The sequence below is a fragment of the Bemisia tabaci genome, chromosome 10 (genome assembly GCF_918797505.1).
Source record: "Bemisia tabaci chromosome 10, PGI_BMITA_v3".
Taxonomy (NCBI): domain Eukaryota; kingdom Metazoa; phylum Arthropoda; class Insecta; order Hemiptera; family Aleyrodidae; genus Bemisia; species Bemisia tabaci.
The window spans coordinates 34781229-34805290 of NC_092802.1; the positions used below are offsets into that span (position 1 = coordinate 34781229).

A 24062-nucleotide genomic window follows, 5' to 3' on the forward strand; every position below is an offset into this window, starting at 1 on the left:
TTTTCATTAGCTTTTGCTTCTCTTTCGACCATTCTCCGAGAAAGTAATGACGGTATTCCTCATTTCAGAGGAAATATGAATAAAAGTGGTTTGCTTCTAAAGCTGATTATCGTGTCTTTGTCTCTTGGAGTGCAAAGCTTTGAGGATGACAATTCAACAACCGAGAGCTCGTGTGGGTGCGGGGAGGAGCAAGACTCAGGGGGAAGCATAAGTGTTTTCAAGGAAGCCGCTGTTGTAACTATATGACAGATCTGCGCCCCAATTGCACGGTAAGTTGAAGATGCTATGCATATTGTAACACCGGGAATTTTTAATGAAAGGTCCGTCCGGCTAAATTTATGATGAGAGAAAATAAATTCAAGTGCATCATTAAATCAAACGGAACTATGTGGCACGCGACTCCTATGCTTCCTTTTTGTTTGATTCATTTTTTACAAAGTTCCTTTTAGCATGAATACGTCCAGATGAAGTCAGGGTACCAGTGACGATTTTTGGAAGATGGCAACACTGTTAATCCTCCTTTTGAATGTATGTAAAACAATCGATTCTTGGTGAGGCAGCTTGCCCCACCTAAAATCGATATTTTTAAAGGATTTAAATGGAGGGAAAGCAGTGTTGCCAACTTGCAGCATCGCCACTGTAGGGTACTACGTTGCCGTGCTGGGAGAGAAACGCCGTGTGAGCCTTCAGACATTTTATCACATGATTTGACAACCTTGATTTCACTAGAATCAGCCTAACTACATTTCATGTTGCAAAATCTTATCTCATGTTTTTACTTTTCTGAGAAGAAATAAATAACATAACGCCTTGACACTCAGGTAAATTATATTAGACGGAATGTTGCTGAGTTTACTGTTACACGTGGACCGCGTTTAGCTAGAAAGTAACGAGTCACATAAGCTAATTCAAAACTGAACTGAGCAATTTAATTTTTTACAAGAGAGCGTTTAAGCAAATTCGTCTGAAAAATTCAAGGAATTTGCTTCGTACTTGGAAAAAAATTCACTAAAATTCGCACAACCGTTATTACGTAAAACATTAAAGATGAGGAAAAAGTATACCGTGACACGCAAAATATGGTTGTTGAAGAATAATTTAGTCAAGCTGATAAATTATTCTTCACCAACCATATTTTGCAAGTTACGGTATACTTTTCCCTCATATTTATCATAACAGCAGGTGAGATGCGTTTTTCCAGTTAAAAAATTAGATTGCCCAGTTAAATTTGGCAATAGCAGATGTGGCTTGATTCCTTTCTGCTTAACGCGGTCCAAGAAAGATATGCGAAGTGATAAGGCAACCCGCGATGTAGTTAGGCAGGTTCTGGTAAGAAATTCGTGCAATTATTATTCCTTCACAGATTTTAAAACAGTACGACGGGATGTTGGAGTTTTTTAGACAAGCCACACTCAAAAAAAAAAAAAAAAAAAAAAAAAAAAAAAAAAAAACTCCTACATCCTGCTACCTTTAAAAAAAATCCAACATCCCGTCTTATGACCCGTGTGTCCACCGCAATCACACTGAAAAAAAAATCTCAGTGTATTTACTAAGAAAAGGGTAAAATTACCAAGAATTCAGGGTTCTATTTGATCCCAGTTTTTTCTTGGTAAAATTACCGTTTATGGAATTGGTCGTTTTACCGAGAAATCTCGGTATTGAACTTTCTCGGTAATTTTACTGGACCTTGGTAAAAACGCCAATATTTTTTATCAACTGTGATAGAATTACCGAGATAAAATGGCAAAGTTACCGGGCATTGATTACCAATAAAAGTGGTATTCTTACCTAAAATAAAAAGTAAAAAAATTACCGAATACCGGTAAAATTACCAATAATTGGTAAAAAGAAGTGAGATGGTAAAGGTACCAACGGACCTTGGTAAAAACGCCGAGCACTTTTTTTCAGTGCAGTTTGTGTAAAATAGTTTCAATTTAATTTTCTTCCTTCAACTATATTTTTCTAAGGATAACTATTTCACACTTATTTTAAAGGGATATTTTGAAGCGCGGCGGGAACGCAGTCGATGCCATGATCGTAGCTACCCTTTGCGATGGTGTAGTTTACCCCCATAACGCTGGGCTCGGTGGTGGTTTTGTCATGTTATATTACAAGAAATCCGAGGACAGGATCTACGCGGTAAACGCTCGAGAGATGGCTCCTGGTGCAGCTTCGGCGGACATGTTCCACGGAAATACGACCGTCACAAAAACTGGTAAGGGCAAATCGGTGGGAATGTTGAGAGTAGAGGCATTCACATCACAAGTTTCAAGTAGCTATTCACAAATTCCAATAGAGCACACTTATACTTTTTTCCGAAATTAGAAATCCTTCATGATGCAATAAATTGGTGGGAATGTTGAGAGTAGAGGCATTCACATCACAAGTTTCAAGTAGCTATTCACAAATTCCAGTAGAGCACACTTATACTTTTTTCCGAAATTAGAAATCCTTCATGATGCAATAAATTGGTGGGAATGTTGAGAGTAGAGAAATTCACATCACAAGTTTCAAGTAGCTATTCACAAATTCCAGTGGAGCACACTTATACTTTTTCCCAAAATTAGAAATCCTTCATGATAACTTCAGGGGAGACGATTATTGCTAAGGAAAGTCTATAGCGAAGGTGAGCAAACATTCAAATATCGAATGCACAGCTTCGATAAAATACTGGTTTCATTCCAGTGTTTCGACAAAAAGCGGATATATCACGGCTACAAGCACATTTCAGCTATGTCTCCGGGTCAGGACTTTCTACTATGTTCTCGAACCATTTTTAGTTACTTCAACTTTTAATTTTTACTATTTAAAATTCCCGACTTTCAGTTCTTCTCTTCACTCAAGCTCAAAACCACACAAAACACCAAAGCCCAATGCCGTTTCTTTTCTCTTATCCACCAGTAAATCATAATAAAGTTGATGACTCGATCGACGAGATTAGGAGAGCTGATTAGCTGAAGTCACAGGATCAAACCGTGCTTTCAATATATCGAGGCCGGGTGTTGTGATTGGCTCATTCGATGACTTGGACCAATCACTGCATTTGACCTTGATATATTGATGGCACGGTTCGATCGTGTGACATATTCACGATAATTTCCAACAAGTAATGAGAGAAGCAGGCTCATTCGCACCATACTTGACACATCTTCAGCACATGTCGATCGAATACGAATACATCCTCTCGTTACATGCAGACTTCCTATCATACTATTTTTTTTAAACTGAACAATTCGCCTTCTGCTGCGTCTGCAGCAATTGTTGTTACGAATATGTTGTGCGTGCTGATTTTAGTTCATTACATACTCGACTCTCTGAAGGCGTTTTATGTGCGCAAGTAGCGCACCCTATTTGAGAACAACAGAAGTGAGATTGAATTAATCGCTCAATCCCTACTTCGCTTCGTTCGTTTTCCGACAGATTGCGCTACTTGCGCACATAAAGCGCCTTCAGAGAGTTAAGTATGTAATGAACTAAAATCAGCACGCACAACATATTCGTAAGAACAATTGCTGCAGATGCAGATGAAGGCGAATTACTTTTGCACAAAAAAACGCTTCAGAGAGTCAAGTATGTAATGAGCTGAAATCAGCACGCACAGCATATGCGTAACAACAATCGCTGCAGACGCAGCAGAAGGCGAATTGTTCAGTTAAAAAAAGAGTATGAAGGGTGGTCTACGCATGTAACGAGAGGGTCTGTATTCGATCGATGCGAATCGAACGAAAAATAAGAACGTGATGAACCGATCAACGCCGATTCTAGGGACAAATAAATAAAAAAGCGGATCAAAATCAGTAGAAAACTTGCATTTACTATAAAAATTTCAAATTGCGATAACTCGAAATTAGGATCAGCTAAGATTTTGATTTTTCGCAACTATGAGTCCACACGTACCATTTGCATACCCGCTGCAAACCGTTTTTGGGTAGATCTTTGTCGCATTTTTTGTTTGCTTCAAGACCACAGTGTAGTTACTTGAAATTTTGATGAGGAAAGAAGTTTTCATAAATTTCAAATTTTCCTCCTCACAAATAATTCATCAGCCCAGAACGGTTACGCCCAATCCAATTATCAGGTTTACCCGTCGGCGATGGAATCCTGCTTCAAAAAGGACATTTAAACAGACAATCTGGCGACCTTTCTCGGAGGCTGGCCCCAGCTCTGCAAACAGCTGTAATTAATGTGCAAGGCGGGCTTCGAGTCATTCTCCTCCTTCGCGGAGGAAAACAAGCCAATGTGTACTTAAATCTATGAAAGAGGTCATATTGACACTTAGTGAAATTTTCCTCCATGAAAAAGTGTCCGAGCACACGGAAAGTGGGTACAAACGTAGTTTTCGAGGTAATAACGTTAATTGGACGTATTTAAATAAAAAGAAACTATATTCATTTTGACGTGGGCCCTATAAAGCATTTATTCTTATGGAGTTCAAGGATCATGTCAGAATAGATATAGCTCTTTTTGATTAAATGCGCCCAACGAAGCAAAATTCGTGCAGAAAGTTCACTGCATTATAACCCACGATGGAACGTGCTACAAGGAGAGAAATTTTGAAGTTCATTTCGTCTGATACAAAATTGTAAGTGGTGTTTCTGACAGAAAATTTTAGGGAAAATTTAGCAGGAAGGAACCATATCTTTGAGCACAGTTTCTAATTCACCAATCTAATGAGGAGAATTAAAAGCGCATGAGTGATTTTATGTTAAGGTGCTCGATGCTGATGCGTTGTGGTTCGACAGGGGACCGCCATTGGGCAGTTAGGTGTCGTGAAGCACGAGAGAAAGTTATGTAATGCGACATGAGGACGTATTTATGCTAAATGAAATATTTGTTGGAAAAACTCCATCCCTCACTTTCTTGGGAGTAATTTATTTTTCTATTTCTTCCTAGGTGGACTTGCAATGGCAATTCCTGGCGAATAAAAAGGTCTATGGGAAATCTACAAAAGATTTGGAGGCGGAATTGAATGGAGCGAACTTTTCGGTGATACGGATCGACCTTTGCAGAGAGGGCATTCCAGTCACTCAGAATCTTGCTATGCGCGCTAAAGAAAAGGCACCCGACTTTGAAAAATATGCTCTCCTAAAGTGAGTGTTTTTGGTTTAAAAAATGTATGACAACGTTCACAATGGTGGCGTTCAATGATATCAAACAAGGAATCCTCGGTGCCGAAGTTTTATCACTGGGTAAAAGTGAGACCCTTAAAAGTAACTACACGCAGTAAAAAATGTCCGTGTTTATGGTTACTTCGGGTTACTTTTTTTCGGTTAGATCAACCAAAAAGGCTTGGTTGATCGACCAAATTTATGGTTGAATCGACTAAAACCGTAGGTAACAGTGAGGCATCTTGGGATGTGCTGAACTAATGTACTTATGTTTCTCGGGATGACACTCGGAGGTTGCAACTTTTTGTTTTTTTTTTTTTTTTTTTAATCTTTATTTCATTTCTCCTACTTTACAGTACTAGGAAATTTTACTTGAACATCTATTTCATAACTTGAGTCTAACTGGTGGATCAAGGATCTTAGTAATTACTAAATTAATGAGACATTAAAATAGCTTATGTGATAGCAGGTAGGTTGCAACTTGCGAGTAGCTATAGCGGATGAAACTATCACCAATATGCAAAGCAGGATCTAAATTCAACCAGCCCTGCCTGGCTGATTTTAACGTGGTTGTAAATTTTCAATCCAAAGATTTGATCGATGCAGACTGAAGATTTGGTCAATAAAAATCAAGAAAGGGCTGAAGAAAGAGTATTAACCGCACGTTGAGGTTACTTTGTGTTCTACTTCCCAAATTAACACAAAATGTCGGTTACTCTGTCTCACTGTCGGAGAATCGCAACATATATATGAGGCATTATATGTAACAATGGCTGATGTGAAATATACTTTCGAAACACGCTAAAAAACTGTTTTGTTACCAAATTCAATAGTTTGGCTGGCAAATGTACAGATCTCGAAGATCATCCTCAAGTATTTCTCAAATGTCTCGATGCCAAACGTTTTGAATGTGTTCGAAAAGGTAATTTTTCACATTGCCATGTACATATAAGTCTCATATACTCTTTTCCTCCGAGTTACTTGGACTACATTTTGCAATTAAGAACTAAAATTTCTAGCCCATCCGAAAAACCCCTCATGTGCATAGGGAAACTATCGGTACATACGACGTTTTTAAACTAAGCCAAATATTGTATTTCAAAACTGCATAATGAAGTTCATATATGAAATGTGAACTATTCTAACTTTCTTCGATTCAATTGCTAGTTGATATGCCATTATAGAGAAATGTTGACGGACCCTGACACAGAGGAGCTGGTGGAAGAGGGTGGTATCATGCTCCGGCCAAAATTAGCCGATACTTTAGAAGTGATACGACAAGAGGGCGGCGATGCGCTCTACACTGGATCATTGTCAAAAAGCCTCGTGGAAGACTTGAGAGACGCTGGCAGCATCATAACAGAAGAGGATATGGCTGGATACACGTGAGTGTTTCCTGTAATACGGCAAAATGGAATTAAAGGAATCGATAGGAAGTTTCTCTTCATATACCAGTCGAATTTGAAACCATTCTGGTGAGATGTTATCAAGTTTGAGAACGTCCTCACACATTAAATTGTGATTACGAAAGGTGGGAGCAATTGCCGAATTTAACAAACTTCGATTGAATAATTTTGCGATTTCAACGATGTGTGACCGTCTATGGCTCAGAAACCTAAAACTAAAGAGGAAGAAAAACTAGGCGTTTTCGTTGAACTTTCTGTTCGTGGATTGAATTCAGTGCGGACAAACGCTGAAAAACCTCAAAAATTATTTTTTATTGTTCTCCTTGTATCTTCGTCTATACTTTTAAATCCCTGAAAATGCAATTGAGGAAGCATAGACTGGGATCCCTAATTCATGAAAGAAAGGGTGCATGACTTAGATTATGCTAATTTTTAGAGTAACTCAATACAACCAGTTTCCCATAGCACCATGCAAGAAACTTCCATGAGCCTCTCATTCAAAATTAAGATTACACAGAGATCTATTCTTAGCCTAGGAATAATATTTACTAAATGTTCGGTAGATATTGCCGATGTTATGAAAGCAAAGTTCACTTAGAAACTTTATTCAATGGGCCTGTTGCAAACTTTTGCTAGAGCAGAATGAGGAGTTGTTTCCTATAGATAATGCCTCAAAAATCACGATGAGCGCATCGGCAAAGTCTGAAATGCACTTACAAATTCACAATCTGCGTAAGAAATTTGCGTTATTTTGAGCTTCCCGCTTCAAAAACGATACTACTGCACAGGTGAACATTTTGTTAGAGGAGTCGCTCCATCGTCGGCAATATTCATCATGGCCGACGCTTGCGCAGTTCCTCGCGTAATTCGAGGAGAGTTCAAGGTCAATTAAGGCGGGCGAGGAAAATATGAACGTAAACACGCCGATTGTTATCTGGTTTAATCCTGTTCAGGTGTTATCTCGTCCCATCACACGTGTTTTGGCGGACTGGCGTCGGCCATGATGAGTATTGCCGCCAATGGAACGACTCCTCTAACAAGATTTTCACCTGTACCGTAGTATCGTTTTCGAAGCGGGAAGCTCAAAAAACCGCAAATTTCTTACGCAGATTGTGAAATTATGAGTGCATTTCAGACTTTGCCGATGCGCTCATCGTGCTTTTTGAGGCATTATCTGTAAGAAACAACTCTTAGTTTTGCTCTAGCAAAAGTTTGCAACAGGCCCATTGTAGAACTGATCATGTTAAATTGTTCGCGTAATTCAGCGTGAAGATAGAGGAAGTTTCGGTTCCAGTGCCTCTCAAAGATGGAATGAACTTATACTCATCGCCTTTACCTGCATCCGGACCTACTGTTGAGTACATTCTGTCGTTATTGAATGGGATACTTCCTGGTGAGGACCTAGCCACAGACTTTGTCAAAATTGTTGAGGCGTTCAAATTTGGATTTGGTCAGCGCACGAAATGTGGTGATCCTGATTTCGTTGACGTCGAACATGTGAGCATAGCTTCGATTTTTTAATTTTCTAATTTTCGATTTTCTAAATTTCACCATCAACAAGGAGGGAAAAAATCGTTGCTCTTACAATGCTCATGAGGGACGTACAGGTCATACCTACTTTTCTAGTAGAATTTACGATGTTACTTTTTGGTAAAAATTATTTAGATGGGAACAATTATCATTGGGACCGAGGTACACTCATCCGGGGACGAAATGATTGTTGACGTTTCAGGACATTCCGTCTACGATTTTTTGTCAGCGCAGATGTTTTGTCCTGTAGTTTACGTCTACGTGTAAAAAAAAAAAAAACAACAGTGCCTTGGTCCAAGCGTTATATTTTAGTCCGCATGTAAAATTGTAATGACAATATCGAAATGAGGAAATTGAGAGAGAAAGGGTGTTGTTATGGTAGGTAACTCATTTCTTAAACGAAATGTCACTTTCTTCTTTTGATTCATTTTTCAAATTGTCATTGGTGAATACTTGGTTTTATTTCTATCCATAAAATTTTCGATATAAAATATAGCTATGTATACTATTTTTTTAATGGAAATATTACTTCATTTAAAAACAATTACATTTTTGAAACGTGGCAAATATTTGTAAAACCTTTTTCAAGCGATGGCATCGATATTAATCTCAATGAGCCGTAGTTGTGTTAAAACGAACTATATAAACATGAATAAAAGAGGGGAAAAACCAAAAGGCACGCAATCTTTGGTTTTAGCCCATTTGTACATCGATCTTTTAGAGTCAAATACGTCTAATTTTGAGCGTTTGGTTGCGCGTAAACCACGCTGCAGCACAGTAAAAGCACAAAATATAAAGAAAAAATTGAGGCTTAGGAAATCATTAAATTTGACACGGAGCCACCTTAATATTTACAAAACACACATTATATTTTCCTTTAGTACATATTTTTTCTATCAATTTAAATGAGAATAAACCATGCAGAGCGTGCAAACATTTCAAAATCATGAGTTGAAAAACGCTGACTTCGCGAGTTTAAATATTAGAGCCAAACAGAGCGGAGCGGCAGCGGCGTGCTGCCAGCGCGACACGCGCATTGGCGCCTACAAACCTAACAGGGATACTTCACGCATTGCGCAATGCGTGAAGTATCCCTGTTAGGTTTGTAGGCGCAATGCGCAGTCGCTGGTCGCTCGCCGCGGCGCTTCAAGCAACTATTTCGCAACAGAAGTGTTGCACAGTATCATACGAAATTGAAGGCGCTCCAACGTATCAAGAATGACAGGCATCCTTTAAGAGTACGGAGATCCGTTGAAATCGGTAAATTTTGTTTCTTACATGCAGGTCCTTGACCTTATGAGAGATCCGGAACACATCCAGCAAGTACAAGAGAAAATCTCAAATCTGGCAACGTCACAAGATCCGTTCTACTACGGGGCAAATTTCTCAGCGGCAGCAGCCCACGGCACGGGGAACAGAGTGATTCTGGCTCCGAATGGAGATGCTGTTGTTTTATCGAGCACCATTAATTTGTAGTAAGTCATTTCAGTATGGTAAGATCATACTCAAAGTGGAAGTTCTAGGCAAGGTCGATTAAAAGGCGGAATTTACTTTTGAAAGGTCTCTCTGAGCAACGTTCTTCTCCTCTTTTACAAGCCACTGCTGCAATCTTCGATTCATGTCTTTTAAAAATTTGACTGGAAATTCGACTTTTACGTAAAAAAATACCCCATGATACCAAGTTTCACAAAAATCGATCGAACAATTGCGAGATAGCGTTGTAGACCACAACCACCATCATGGAATTTCGGATTATAAACATTTGAGTTGAAGTTTATATTCCCTCCAAATAATGACACCTTGTGGCCTGGTTACACGCTCAAACCGTCAAATTCCGATCAAAATGATGACCAAGATAGCGGTCGAGAGTTATCTAGATTGATGAGTAATATTAATTAAAACAGCGTGTTGATTGAAATAAGCACGAAATAAACACAGTTGTGTGGAAATCAGATGAAGGGTGAGCCCCACAGCTCCATCATCTACCATCAAATTTTTGCAGGCCGCAGAAATTTGATAGTAGATGGTGCGCACCAGTCACCATTTGATCGGAAATTGATGGAAATTTGAGCGTGTAACCAGCACATTGTAGCAAGTTTCAGAAAAATCGATCGAACAGGAGCCGCATTCGTACGATCTGTAGAACTTTACACAGTGGTAAACGATACCGTCTATTCGCGTGCCTTAGTGCGCCTTCAATTACGTTTGATACTGTGCAATACTTCTGAGGTGGTATAGTTGCTCAGAGCGCCTTCGACAGTGTCGCCTCGACTTGATTGCCGCTGGTATTACACACTAGCGCGTGCGCAGTAACACATTTTCTCCTCACTGACTGTGAGGTAAAAACATCCATACCTCAATTTGCGACATTGCAAGTTTTTCACTGCCTATGTTGTACGGGTGAACGGATATGAACACATTAAAATCTGCCGTGATTTTTCCGATAAAAGACAAAAAGTTTATTTTTATTTTTTGTTTATTTTCTTATAAATTTCAGACTTTCTAACGTTGCCATTGTGATTTTTGTGCCAATTTGCCACTAGAAAGTCTATTCACACGGCTGTATCTCTTCCATGCAAAACACGTATTGCAAAGCGACTCGTGTTGATTTCTCATCTTAAATTCAACGTTAATGCAGTACTGGACTCCTCTTCCCTCTGCCCATGCGACAAACTCGTGACGCAGGCTCAAAATACACCCCCCCCCCCCCCCATTCCCCGAGTGCTATGAATTTTATGATCGGCCTAGCATCACATTTTTTTTTTCATTTCACATTGACATTCTCTTCCATATTTGTGCTACCAGTTAATTTTTGTTTCAGTTTTGGAAGTTTCGTCGTGTCGCCATCAACAGGGATATTGCTGAACAATGAAATGGACGATTTTTCGCTGCCATCTGTCAACACCTCCCAAACCCAAACGTACCCTCCGTCGCCGGCCAATTTCATTCGTCCGTATAAGCGACCTCTTTCCTCGATGTGTCCCGTTATAGTCCTGGACGAAAATCGAGATGTGCGGCTTGCGGTTGGCGCTGCGGGTTCCGAGAAAATCATCACGAGTGTTGTTCTGGTACGTAGACATTAAGCCTCTACTCTGCCGTGATGTGGAAAAACGTCATATGAGCCTTCAGACGTTGTCAAATTGCATACACGCATAAAAGCCGCTTTTACAGAGCTTTCTGGCGGTCTGCGACACCCACCCGACAAAGTCCCCTATCTTCCTACACTGGAAAAAAAAAACACATTGGATCTAGAGTCCAGACTCTTAAAAACATCGACAAGAAAAAATACTCTTGATTCAATCGGATTTTTGCTTGAATCAAGAACCAAGCCTCTTAATTTGAGCGGATTTCCTTTGATTTAAGCTAAAATCTGATTGAATCAAGAGTATTTTTTCTTGTCAATGTTTTCAAGAGTCTGGACTCTAGAGCCAATGTGTTTTTTTTTCCCAGCGTAAAGTCCTTCAGGGGGTTGTTACTTCCTCATTTCCTCTAAAACCTCCTGTCGCCACCCTCTCACTAGGCGTCCCCTTCGTCTCCTCCCAGGAGAAACCAAATCAAGCATCTTCTGCCAAATTTCCTTCGATAAAAAGCCAATTAGTTGGAAAACTTGTGGCTATTTGTCTCCCAATTTGTCACAGAATTTCATTCGCAATTTAATCTACAATATCTGTAAATTTCAAGGAATTATATTCTTAACTCTTCTCAAAAATAGTCTTTTATCGGAGAAAAATTTGGAATCTCTCGAATGTACATACGGCATTTTTCCTAAGGACGGCAGTACTGATGTTACACATTTACGAATAAGAGGGCTGCATTAGTGAGAAAACTAAGTTATATGTGTCAATTTCTGTGTCTTGATGCATCGAATTTTCAAAAGCACCAAGTTCAAAAATTGACTCGTCACCCTCATTCAAGTGGGCATCCAAAATAGCCACGATTTCGTACGTAATTTTAGTCGTAGAACCCGAGCTACAAATTGATGAAACCCAATACCTGCGTTTCTACATCTTACACCATTTAAAAATGCTGATATTTTGAAGTTCCTGGGTTAAAAAAAAAAAACTTTCGTAGATCTTTGTTTGCTTAATTTTAGTATCTTCAGTTGGTGTTACTGTGCCTCAGAACATGAAATGGCAACAACTAAAGTTGTTATTTTCAACCGCGAAATTTCAAAATATTATTTTTTTTTCATTGGTGAAAAATGTATTCGCAACGCTGTTATTGCTAACACGAGCTTTGAGCTCAAGCTAAAACTTTCAATGGAGGATTTTCTATCCGTGAGGTTTTGTTTAGGCCACGTTTGGACAGAATTTATGAGTTCCCCAAAGAAGGGTCACAAAAGGACTTTTTCTGACAGGCATTTAAAAGACTGCTCAATTCAGAGATATAAACATGTTTCAGATCGCCATTATGAATCTCTGGTACAACAAAACTCTCGAAGAGGCAGTGAACTATCCTCGCGTTCATCACCAACTTTACCCCATGTCTGCAACTTACGAAGACGGTCTCAGCAAGGTGAGTTTTTTTCATTTTTTGGGAAATTTAATCATTACTTAATCAATTAATCAATTACTTGGATCAATTCCCTGTTGCTTCATGCGCTCCACGCGACAATTGATTACATCTCGCATGCAATTCTGATCAAATTTTAGCCCGGTTTATTATCACTTTTTATTTCATGATTCGGAATAATGGGTTAAACTTTGTCGTAAATCTCATAAGCTAATTTTGAATAAACACTTCAGAATTCCATTTCCATAATCGTTACGGCTCATTTGAATATTTTTTCAGGATATAGTCGACGCTTTGAAACGTGCAGGTCACAAGCTTCAAAGGCTGACGGATAAATTGAATTACGGATCTGCAGCAACCGCTGTTGCTAAAATCGATGGTGAAATCACAGCTATTGATGACTTTCGCAGACCGGGAGGTTTTGCTGGATACTGAATGGCAACAATGTATGCATCTTGTACCCTAGTAATTCAAATAAATTCTTGAGTAGCTATTCGCTTTGTATCACTGTTTTGTATGAAATACACATTCCTTGAATGAGATCATAGAAAAAGAGAAGCCGCGTGGCAAATTTTTTTAAGGAATCGATTTTTTTCTAAAAAATTGGATCGGAAATTTGGTATTTGAGTTTCCCAGAGAAAACCCACGAGAGTATTCCAAAGTATATGTTTTAAACTATTTTATTTTATTTTTAAGCAATAAAAGGCGTCACATAAGAGTGCATTATATTAAATATATCATAATCAAATAAATCATATTTTGATCCATTAGGAGCCTTAAACGTGACGCCTTGATGTATAGCTTGTCCTAAAAATATGCTTTTCGCACTGCAACTTTCAAAAATTCTTACTTCTTGTTGCGTTCAGTCGTTTGGACAGATTTTCAATACCATTTTCGGAGATAATTCTATAAGGAAATGGTGTCAACACCCCGATTTTGATATTATCAGCACTAAAGGCCCTTGGACGATATCAAAGAATGATTTGGACTGCATTTTGAAATTTGGAACTATAAATTCTGACACTTCTGGAAAAACACTTAAGTGCATAGGGAAACTAATGGCACATACGTTGTTTTTAACCCGGGCTAGAATTTATAGTTCCAAATTGCAAAATGTAGTCCATTTATATCAGACAATTTATTGACCTATACTTCACAAATCAACTTTCAGCTGGCGCTTGCTTGATTTGCGACATTCAATAATCACATTGTTATCAAAACCTCTTGATTTGATGTAACTATTCAACCTGAGCAGTCTTTATACTCACCCATACCCATGCACTCTTGTATTGAATCTTTGATCTTGGATATTTGAAAAATGACTTGACTCACCTGGAACAAATACAAGAAATAAAATGAATGAGGGCTAAGGTTCAGGTCTCAAACTAAAAAGGGTTCAAAAATTCATATAAATATTACTTGAGGTTATTCAAAATCATTTTGAATATTCACGCCATATAATATTCATGCTTTCGGGCGCGATTTAACCAAAAATTTGGTCGATCAACCAAGATTTTTTGGTTCATCCGACCGCAAAAGGTGACTCATAGATACTCGAAGTAACTATAGAAACGGACATTTTTAACTGTGCTATAATTCTCGTAAAAAATTGAACTCTTCGAGGCAATTCAGGAACCTCAGAATGAACTTCACGGAAAAAAAATTAAATGTTGATTTAGCATTTATACTGTTGAAAAGATGTCCGACAAGTTTCAAATGCTGATTTTAAAATACAAAAATGCTAACATAACATTTTAATTTGTACGTTTTGCAGTGGGCGTAGTTACGTTAGCATTTGTTGAAATGTAAAATCAGCATTTGGAACTTGTCGGACATCTCTTTAACAGTATAAATGCTAGATCAACATTTAATTTCTTTCCGTGTTACGTTCCTTCTTCTAAGAAACGACCAAGTCTCTACACTCTCAATTAAAGTGGAAATACTTTTTCTCCGGGCGGGTTCAGGAACTGCAACTTCCGGTCACAAGCCCGGTCGGCGAAAGTAGTTCGAGGAAGCGGAAAGGGGTCAGACCGCGACCGGGGACATCGGATTAGGACGGCCGGAGCGTCGTTAATTTATATTAAAGGAACGCGGGAAGGGACCGGGCCGTCGGAGGGGGACCGGGGAACGGAACGGAAGGGAGTCCGGTGGAAAAAGGACGGGACTGAGACGTTAAGAAACTCTGAGCTTTTGATAGGCCTACACGGGAGCTTTTAATTAAAAATGAGCTGCACCAAAGCCGACCTTATCAGCGAGATGCCACGTCCAACCCCGTCCTCAAAAAAGAGAGAGAGAGAGAAAAAAAAGAAAAGAAAAGTCATTCTCCGACGAAAAAACGTAACTATATTTCGATATTGCAAAATTTCCGCTAGCGAATGGAGATGTTGCGTGTGTGAGATTTTTGCGATTTGACAATTGATTCTTATATAAAAGTTCGCGAGAAACACGATGGTGCCACTGGTTTTCTCTGAAGTCAACTGCCAAGCTCAAAAAAAGCTCTCAAGTTGAGGCCAAAATGGAGGGGATATCCCACGCTATCCCGAGAGTCCACCTCTACATCAAGACAAACTCTCCATGTAAAGATAGGGAGCAAATACATTGACAGGGCTGCCACCTTATTTGGGGACTCTAGAACTGAAATCACGGCAACCCTGTCGATGTAGCTCCCTATCTTTGCATGGAGAGTTTGTCTTGATGTAGAGCTGGACTCTCAAGATAACGTGGGATATCCCCTCCGTTTTGGCCTCAACTTGAGAGCTTTTTTTGAGCTTGGCAGACCAGAGAAAACCAGTGGGACCATCGTGTTTCTCGCAAACTTTTACATAAGAATCAACAGTCAAATCGCAAATTCCTCACACATACAACATCTCCATGCACTTTTAGCGACTCGATCCATGAGCCTAATCGAGCGATAGTGAGAGTTAGAAACTGTGTTTGCCTTCAATTTACTGTGTATGCAATTTCAGCTACCCAGAGGTTGAAATAGAATCGCACTCACTGGTTCATCTCTTGCTAATTGGACGTATTTCTGTCAAACGGAACTATGTGCATTATGACGTGAGTCCTGTTATATGCATAAATTCTTATGAGTCTCAGGGCTCATGTCTTAATGCACATAGTTCTTTTCGGCAGACATATGTCCATTTAGTAACCGAGTTTGATAGAAAGGTACCATGTATGCCTAGCATGATGCATGCCTATGCATGATGCTATTAGTTTCTCTATGCAGATAGATGCATTTACGAATGGGCCAGAAATTGTCCAAACTGGTCGCGGTAGACGCACAAGTCATATAGACATGTAAGTTGGAATTTTTAGCCAATACAGTTTTCTGGATTTTTATGGTTATTTTGATAGTTGGACGCTCTTTTGCATTTAGAAAATAACATTCCTGACAGTTAGTTGCAATTTTTAGCCAACACGCGTTAAAAAATCCAGTGAACTGGATTGGCTAAAAATTCCAACTGACGGTCAGAAATGTTAGTTCCTAAATACAAAAAAGCGCCCAACTATTCTTTTGGGATGCGCTTCCTCATCCATATAACTCTACGCTTTCCTTGTGTCACATGAAAATGGAGTCATGTCCTCTATTCAGAAGCAGAGAGACAACCTTTCTGGATCCTTCCGAAAAAGAATCCGAAAAAAAAAAAAAAAAACATCACGAGAATCCAGTCACGCGTTCTTTGAACTGTCGCTCGAGGAGGAGCCAGGAGTCAAATTTGATTTTTGATATTAAATTTTTAATAATCCGCGTCCCGGGTCGCGAGAGCAGAAAGAAGAGCGAAATTTCCACGCCGTCAATCCACGATCCTCATTGAATTTTGCAATCAGACTCCGCTCGTGAAAATATTCAGAAAACGTTGAGGACCTTTTGTCCCCAGCATTCCTTTCCCTGCTGTCGCGCCCGTTGCTCTTTCAAAGGCGACTTATTTTCACTTCAAATTCACGGAAATTTACAGGGAATCGTCACGATTCATCTATGTCTCTCCCGATTTCTTGTTCCCCTGGAAATTTGGCCGCCGAATACTGCTATACTGCCGTGCTAAGGAAAAACGCCGTATAAACCTCCGTGCGTTGCCAAATTTATTTTGGTAAAATACGAATTTTAGGGGAAACTTGTAAACATTTTCCGTCCAGTTATTCACGGAATTTTCTTCGAAATGTGATCTATAGTATCAAAGAATTTCAGGTAGCAATATTCATTATTTGCCTCCGAAATTAATGTTTTAAGAGGAGAAAGAGCCTCTCAGAAAAAGGACTAATTTTCGCCCCTTTTCCGGTATTATATTCAACCATCGAACCAAGGTTTAAGTGGAAGCTTAAAATAACAGAAAACTCAGGAAAAAATTTCAAGATGAGTATAGAAACCGATTTTGAGTTGGGGGGGGGGGGGGGGGCAAAAGTGTCAAACTCCGGCCTTATTTTTCGCTATTTTCTTGCTGAATTGATGTGTCTACGGGGTTGCTATCGTTGTTTACACATGTTATACACACCGGTTCCTACGTATTTTTACACGGATAACCGAGTTTTAATGTTGACTAGTCGGTATATAGATAGGTTATATCGATTTTTTAAGATCCTCTACGGATCCCATACGTTAGCCCCTTCTTCTTGGATACATGGTGCCAGCTAGTACACTCGCGAGTTCGTGAAATGTCATCAATAATCTGTGTTAAGTTCTAAGCAACTAAACTAACTCCTTGGCAAAGCGGAGAGTATTGATGAGGAAATTTGCCTCACCAAAAATCGATAATTTCAATGAAGTTGGAACTAGAAGAAAACCAGTTTTCCCAACTTCCAATATCGCCACCGATGAGAGAGGTAGGACTTGATAAGGAAGTTTAAAAACTTAACCTGGGTTGACCCAAAACGCAGAGATCTGAAAGTGACTCCATCACTTTTCTCGTTGAATTTCCTTTAAGAGGTACTTTTGAATACATATGATGTGATAAGATAAGCATAAAATTTCGTAATTTTTATTTTTAAAAAATAAAAATCATACCTAGAGTATGAAATATGGAGTAGGATTTTTGGGGGAAAAATCAGACCAGAAAATAAAAATGAACGCTGTTACGAATTCGTCATACCTGATATCGCGGTCTAATTTTCCCTCCAGTTTTAGAACAGTTTGTACCCATAATTATCCTAGTTCAGACCTTGCAAAGTGCCCATTCCAGCTTACGCGAATCGATTTGTGGTGCCTCCTGGTAAGTTTAAATGGACTACTAGACAAGGTACGAATTTTAGCATTCTGATACATGTTTCTTAACCAGAATTTTACGTAGAACACGATTCGCGCAACGAAAATTACAAAAACCAACTCCTAACGGAGATATGAACATTTTTATTTCACATTGGTTACGAGGAATTTGAACTGCCCGCTCACAAGAAACTCAAAGCTCAACGTGAGTCAAATCGCGCACTTCAACGGTTTCAGCAATCTTCTCAATCGAGCAATGTTCATTTCCCATCATGTGTTGTTCAAACTATAAGTAATTTGCTACAGCTGAGCCAAAGCGTCAAGATTGAGGTTGCCAGATTTTTATATCTGAGAGACTGTCATGATAAACGTTTAGCACGCGATGTGAATCATGTAGAGCATTGAGTTTTCATGAGCGGGTGGTTTGAATTCCCGCATCAAGAATTATTGAATATCTTCGTAAGGATGTGATTTCGGTAATTTCCGTTGTGCGCATCGTGTTTTACGTGAAATTTTGGTCAAGAAACATGTATCAGAATGCTGAAATTTGCACCTTGTCTAGTGGTCCATTTTGGTGAATGTGATATTCTCCCCGGAAAAGGTCAAATTCAACACGAATAATAAAACTATACAAGCACGTTTCTGGTAGTGTCACTGCGGGTTTTAGAATTGAAACAAGGCTGCAAGCACGAGCGAATGAGACCTATTCCGAGACCAAAGCACCTCTCTCTCGAAGCGCCTTCGACGAGGCTGCTGCAAAATAAACGCGGGGACGCAGCGGGAAAATGGACAATAAACCGGCCCTGAGCGGGGAAAAACTAGGCGCTGAAATCGCGAAATGAGGAGTCTACCTTATTAAAAATGAGGCCCGCTCCTTTGCGCGGACGGGCTGGATTAGAGTACAACAAGTTGTGCAAATATTTGCCCGGTTCGCCTTCCAATATTGCACTGCAAACAGCACTACACGTTAGAATAGTTTCGCCGAGAATTCATTTGCACGCGTTGACCCGGGCTGCAAAACTGAGCGGGAAATCTGACTTGGACGACTCTTTTTCGAGCGTGAAAACAGCTCTTTGGTCTCTGTTTATGTGCATTTACTAGAGGGTAGGCTTTTTGAATTTTGCATGGCCCGCCCCTAGAAAACACTCCGTACTCTCAGAGGACCGCTTTTTAGACATTTTTTATAAAATGACAGGAAGTGGGCTCTTATAAAAAATAAAAATCTTAAATTCGCAACTTGTCAACTAGCTCATTAGAAACCTGAAATTTGCCTTCAATTAGCTGTGCTATGCCAAATGACTGTGTTGATGCACTAATAGTTGTATCACAATTTTGCATTGACATTACATGGTGTGTTGAAGGCGCTCGTCTTTATTCTATCTACTCTCGTTGAAATCGCGAATCGCGACTTTAATAAAGATTATTACCGTAATAATAACGGAAATGGTAGATCTTTAAAACAAAAAAAGACAAAAAACGGAATTTAGATATTCTTTAAAGGGGAAAATTCACAATAGCCAGCAGATAAGGTTTATATTTATCCATTCCGTACAATTACCCCTCTTTAAAATTTCACGATAAACACAATACCCGCAATGAAGATTACTAACTTTAACTCCTAATCCAGATATAAACGTTTAAATTTGACACTGGTTACGAAACATTTAGAATTCCTGCTCACGAGAGTAACCAGTCTACGCGCGTCGAATCGCGCACTACATTTTCGGCAGACTTTTTAATCGATCAGTGCTCCTGCCTCGACCTATGTGTTGTTAAAAGAGATAATAGCAAATTTAAACATCCTGATTTATTGGGCAGGTGCATTAATTAGGAGAACAGCTAGGATAAAAGGAGCGCCTTCAACACGCTGTGTAGTTTCAATACAAAATCGTGATACAACTATTCGTGCATTACGACAGTTATTTTGCATAGCCGGCTAATTGAAGGCGATCTTTGGTCTGCAATGGCCCAGTAGACAAGTAACGAATTTAAGCAATGTGATACATGTTTTTCAACCAAAATGTCACGTAAGACACGATTACCGCATTGAAAATTACAGAATTCAACTCTTATAATCTGGATATGAACGTTTTCAGTTCACATTAATTACAAGAGTAGATAGAATAAAGATGAGCGCCTTCAACACACAGTGTAATTTCAATGCAAAATTGTGATACAACTATTCGTACATCACGACAGTCATTTTGCATAGCCGGCTAATTGAAGGCGAATCTTTGGTTTCCGATGGTACGGTAGACAAGTTATGAATTTAAGCCATCTGATACATGTTTCTGGACCAAAATTTCACGCAGAACACGATTCGCGCAACGAAAATTACTGGAATCATTTCTTAACTAAGATATTGACGTTTATAATTTACTTTCGATCGAATTTTGAATTCCCGCTCACAATTAAACCAGTCTACGTTAATCAAATCGCGCCTCTACGGTTTTGGTAGACCTCTCAATGGAGCAGTGTTCCTCTCCCATTTAGTGTTGTTCAAAGTGATAACACCAGAGCGCTGAGATAGAGAATGCAATAGTTTCTTATCACAGAAACGGTCAGTAACTTTCATTATACAATTTTACGCACGTAGAAAATAATTTTTACTTTAGCGGTAAGTTTGAACTCATGCATTGAAAAACGTTCATGTTGGGTTGCTAGGAGTTACTTTCGATAATCTTTGCGGAAATCATGTTCTACGTGCCATTTTTTGTTCAATTCGACCAAAATGAATGATATAATCAAAATGGATCAACCGTGTATTGTGTTCCACTAGCTGTATTTAAAGAGCACATAAATTACTATTTTCACTCTGTGCGGTTGAACCGTATCCACTCCTTTTCGGTGACAACCAGGCAACCACGATAAAACGCGAATAAACACGAGACTTGAGGGGGGAAGAGGGGGCTTTTTCCCCGGGAACACAAAGAGACACGAGAAAACCGTCAGCGGTCATTTCTTTTTTAGTGCTTCTATGGACACTACTTTCTTACCATTGTCCTCGCTTTTATTCCGGATATCTGAGTGCCTCTCAAATAATCAATTTATTCTCAATTTTGAGAGGCAGGCAAACTCATTTCGTCGCAGAAAGGAACAAACAGGGTATCTTAGTGTGATGTACGGGATTGATTGACAAAGAGGAAACGGGATCGCTGTGGAATGAGAGAAACCAAATATTTCGATGGATTACATTCATTTTAAAGATGTACTTTTTGCTGGCTTTAAGTATTTCCAAAGATTAGTCAAAAGAAAATCACAAGAAGGGAGGACAAGAGACACTCATTGTTGGTCATCTCATAAATGGTACATTCTTCGGAAAATTTGCCAGTTTTTTTCTTTGTTTGTGGGGAGGGGGGGGGGCGAAAAATGTCTTGAAAGCTGCATGTACTCCAAGTGAACAGAGGCAGTAGTTCCTATCCTCCTGTTTTTAGGTACACATTCATTTTGGGGGGGGGAGGCGGAAAAATGATGGCCAGTTTTGATACATTTCAGAGCACTGTCAGAGATTTTTAGACATTTAGCGGCCACTCCCTAAAATTCAGCTAAAATGGCTTCCTCGATAATATATGCAAGTCTGAGTTGACATGAGCAAGTCTCAGGGGTGTCTTTTTCATGGTTCAAATTCAGAATAGAAAAATAATGGGATTCACAACTTCAATAGTTGATGAAATTAATTCAGTTTCAGATAAAAATTTCTCAGGGTGTGTGCAACCCGTAGTTCTACCTCGGATTGCGTCAAAGGAAGAAAAGTCGGCCAAAATTTCAGAGGAAAAATTGAATTAAAAGTAGTTTAACCGCAAATGGTCTTATACTTTTTTCTTCCTGAAAAGTAAAGACAAAAAGTCAAGTTTATGAAAGAAGGAGCTAACCGTTTCTTATTTATCGAATCAAACTAAGAATAAAACTTTCAAATCTCTTTTTCCTCGAGCATGTTCAGCTGGAACGTGCACTTATGCTTTTATGCAAAACATGTTCTATACGGACTTATTCCTGCTAAGAGGAGCTATGAGTATAGGGTTTGCGTGTAACATAGTTCATTTTAACATTTATACGCTCCAATACTCAACAACCCAAAAAAAAACTCTCAATACCTCTCTCCGACTCTTTTTGAAAGGATGACTTCCGTAGCTAGAACAATGAAAATACCTCCAACTTTCTCTCCTCTACCTAGGAGTATTGTTTACAACAGGCGTATTTTTTTAATTTCCTTTCGTAAATGGAAGTTACACAAACTCCAGACATGAGGCAAGACCAAACAGAGCGAGGCGATGCGATGGTAATTAAATAAAAAACTCATAACCGAGAGACTCAAGAGTCTCTTCGTTACATGCGAACAACAAGGTCTGCAGCTTTTCAAGGCTGAGTTGAAAGGGGCTGCAAAGGGCCTTACAATTTTGAAGTTGCCGTATCATGCGACTGTTAATTAAAACTTACTTTCAACGAATAGGGAATGAGTTGTGGTCTATTTCATGCAGTGGTAATTTTGCAAATTGGCAACACTGGCTTTTCTCCATTTAAATCCATTAAAAATATCGATATTACTGCCTTGATAGCGAAAAGAGCCGTAAGTGCAAAATGTTCAAAATCGAGTTTTCTTGAAAATTCGTCTAAACTCTTTTAGATGAAATTACTGTGACGGCTAAAACAGCAAAATTCATCCTAATTTAATGAAGACGAGGCGTATGAAAAAGCCGTAAGTGCCCAAAAAATGACATAGTTTTTTTCAAGACAGCCGTAGGTGCATGAGAGCCAATGAAAACAGTGCTTTCAAGAGGAATGCCGCCCTCATCTGCCGATTTCTAACCTGAAAATGTGTTTGTTGTGTGTCCAACACGCTACAACAAAAGCACGCAGAAGATAACACTTACGGCTGTCTTGCCAAATACTAACCTAACATGAAACTGAATTTTACCTTTTTCATGTACTTTAAAATAAAGTCGGTCGAGTTTTAATCCCCCAAATGATTTCAAAGAGTCTATCGAATGATTGGTTGTGATTTGACAAAGAACGGAGTCTCCTTTTAATAAAATGTTCCACTCAAAAACTTCTAGGCCCATTGGCCCATTTCCTTAAAACTTCATTCTGCACTTACGTCTCTCTTCGCTATCACGGCAGATTAGGTGCGGCAAGTTGCCTCATTCGATTGTTTTACATACTTCTAAATGCAGGATAAACAGTCTTGCCAACTTTCAAGATCCACCACTGATTTAATGACATAATATTATCTTTTGGACAAAGTTTTACGGAAACGCACGAGGTCTAGTTGGTACCGAGGGACGCTGATGTCATTTCAGACGAAACAACAGTAAGTCCACATTATTCCGCAAAATAGCTACATTTCGCTGGCTACAGTTAAATGATGCGTACCTACATTGCAGTGTTTCAAAATCTCTGACTACATTGTATTTTTTTGGAGGCATGTTAATATGGCGTTTTTTCTCAGCTTATCAAGTAAACTGCCGTGATACCGAAGAGAGCCGTGAGTACAGAAATGCAATTTTGAGAAAACGGGCTCATAAGCGTCGGAGTTTAAAATTTTATCGAGAGAAGCTTCCGTTCTTTGTCAAATTGCCACCGGTCATCCGGAATGCTATAAAGAAATCGTTTAGATGATTAAAAATTGACCAATTTTAATTCAATTATATAAAGAGTGTGTTATTCGTTTTCATGTTAGGCTAGTGTTAGGCAAGACAGCCTTAAAAGCTATCACCTGCATGCTTTCGTGGTTGCATTTTGGACACACAACAAACACATTTTCAGGTTAAAAAATGACAGAAAAAGGCGGCATTTTATATGGAGCAGTGACTTCATTGGCTCTCTGGATGATCAATGTCACTTACCGCTGTTTTGTCTGAAACTACGTCATTTTTTGCGCACTTCGGCTTCCTCACACTGGAAAAAAAAACACATTGGATCTAGAGTCTAGACTCTTAAATACATTGCCAAGAAAAAGGACTCTTGATTCAATCAGATTTAAGCTTAAATCAAAAGGAAATCCACTTAAATTAAGAGGCTTGGTTCTTGATTTAAGCTTACTTCTGATTGAATCAAGAGTATTTTTTCTTGTGGATGTTTTTAAGAGTCTGGACTCTAGATCCAATGTGTATTTTTTTTTCCAGTGCATGTCTCTTTCTCAAAGAAATTAGACGAATTTAAAAGAGATCAGACAGATTTTGAAGGAAACTCGATTTCGAAAATTTGATACTTATGGCCCTCTCCGGTATCACAGCAGTATACTGACGTGCTACGGAAGAACGCCGAATGAACATTCGAGAGTTGCCGAATTTCCTTAGATAAAATGCT

At 39.1% G+C, this 24062-nt stretch overlaps 2 protein-coding genes across 2 annotated transcripts in view; one reads left to right on the forward strand and one right to left on the reverse strand.

The window, feature by feature from the left end:
• LpR1 (Lipophorin receptor 1) overlaps positions 1-24062 on the reverse strand; it is a gene marked incomplete in the record, with an annotated part of 731049 nt that overhangs the window by 120290 nt on the left and 586697 nt on the right.
• Positions 1048-13049, forward strand: LOC109033678 (glutathione hydrolase 1 proenzyme). Its single transcript, XM_019046397.2, has 9 exons — positions 1048-1058; positions 1995-2313; positions 4894-5090; positions 6293-6493; positions 7780-8011; positions 9329-9519; positions 10866-11112; positions 12446-12559; positions 12836-13049. Exons 1-9 carry the CDS (start codon positions 1048-1050, stop codon positions 12989-12991), a joined length of 1668 nt encoding a protein of 555 aa, XP_018901942.2. The 3' UTR covers positions 12992-13049.

What these genes read in the sequence shown, in the direction of transcription:
- LOC109033678 (XM_019046397.2), top strand. An exon ending in TAGAGCACACTTATACTTTT is followed by an intron (nt 2,314 to 4,893) that starts TTCCGAAATTAG and finishes ATTTCTTCCTAG; the next exon opens with GTGGACTTGCAATGGCAATT. An exon ending in TCATCACGAGTGTTGTTCTG is followed by an intron (nt 11,113 to 12,445) that starts GTACGTAGACAT and finishes AACATGTTTCAG; the next exon opens with ATCGCCATTATGAATCTCTG.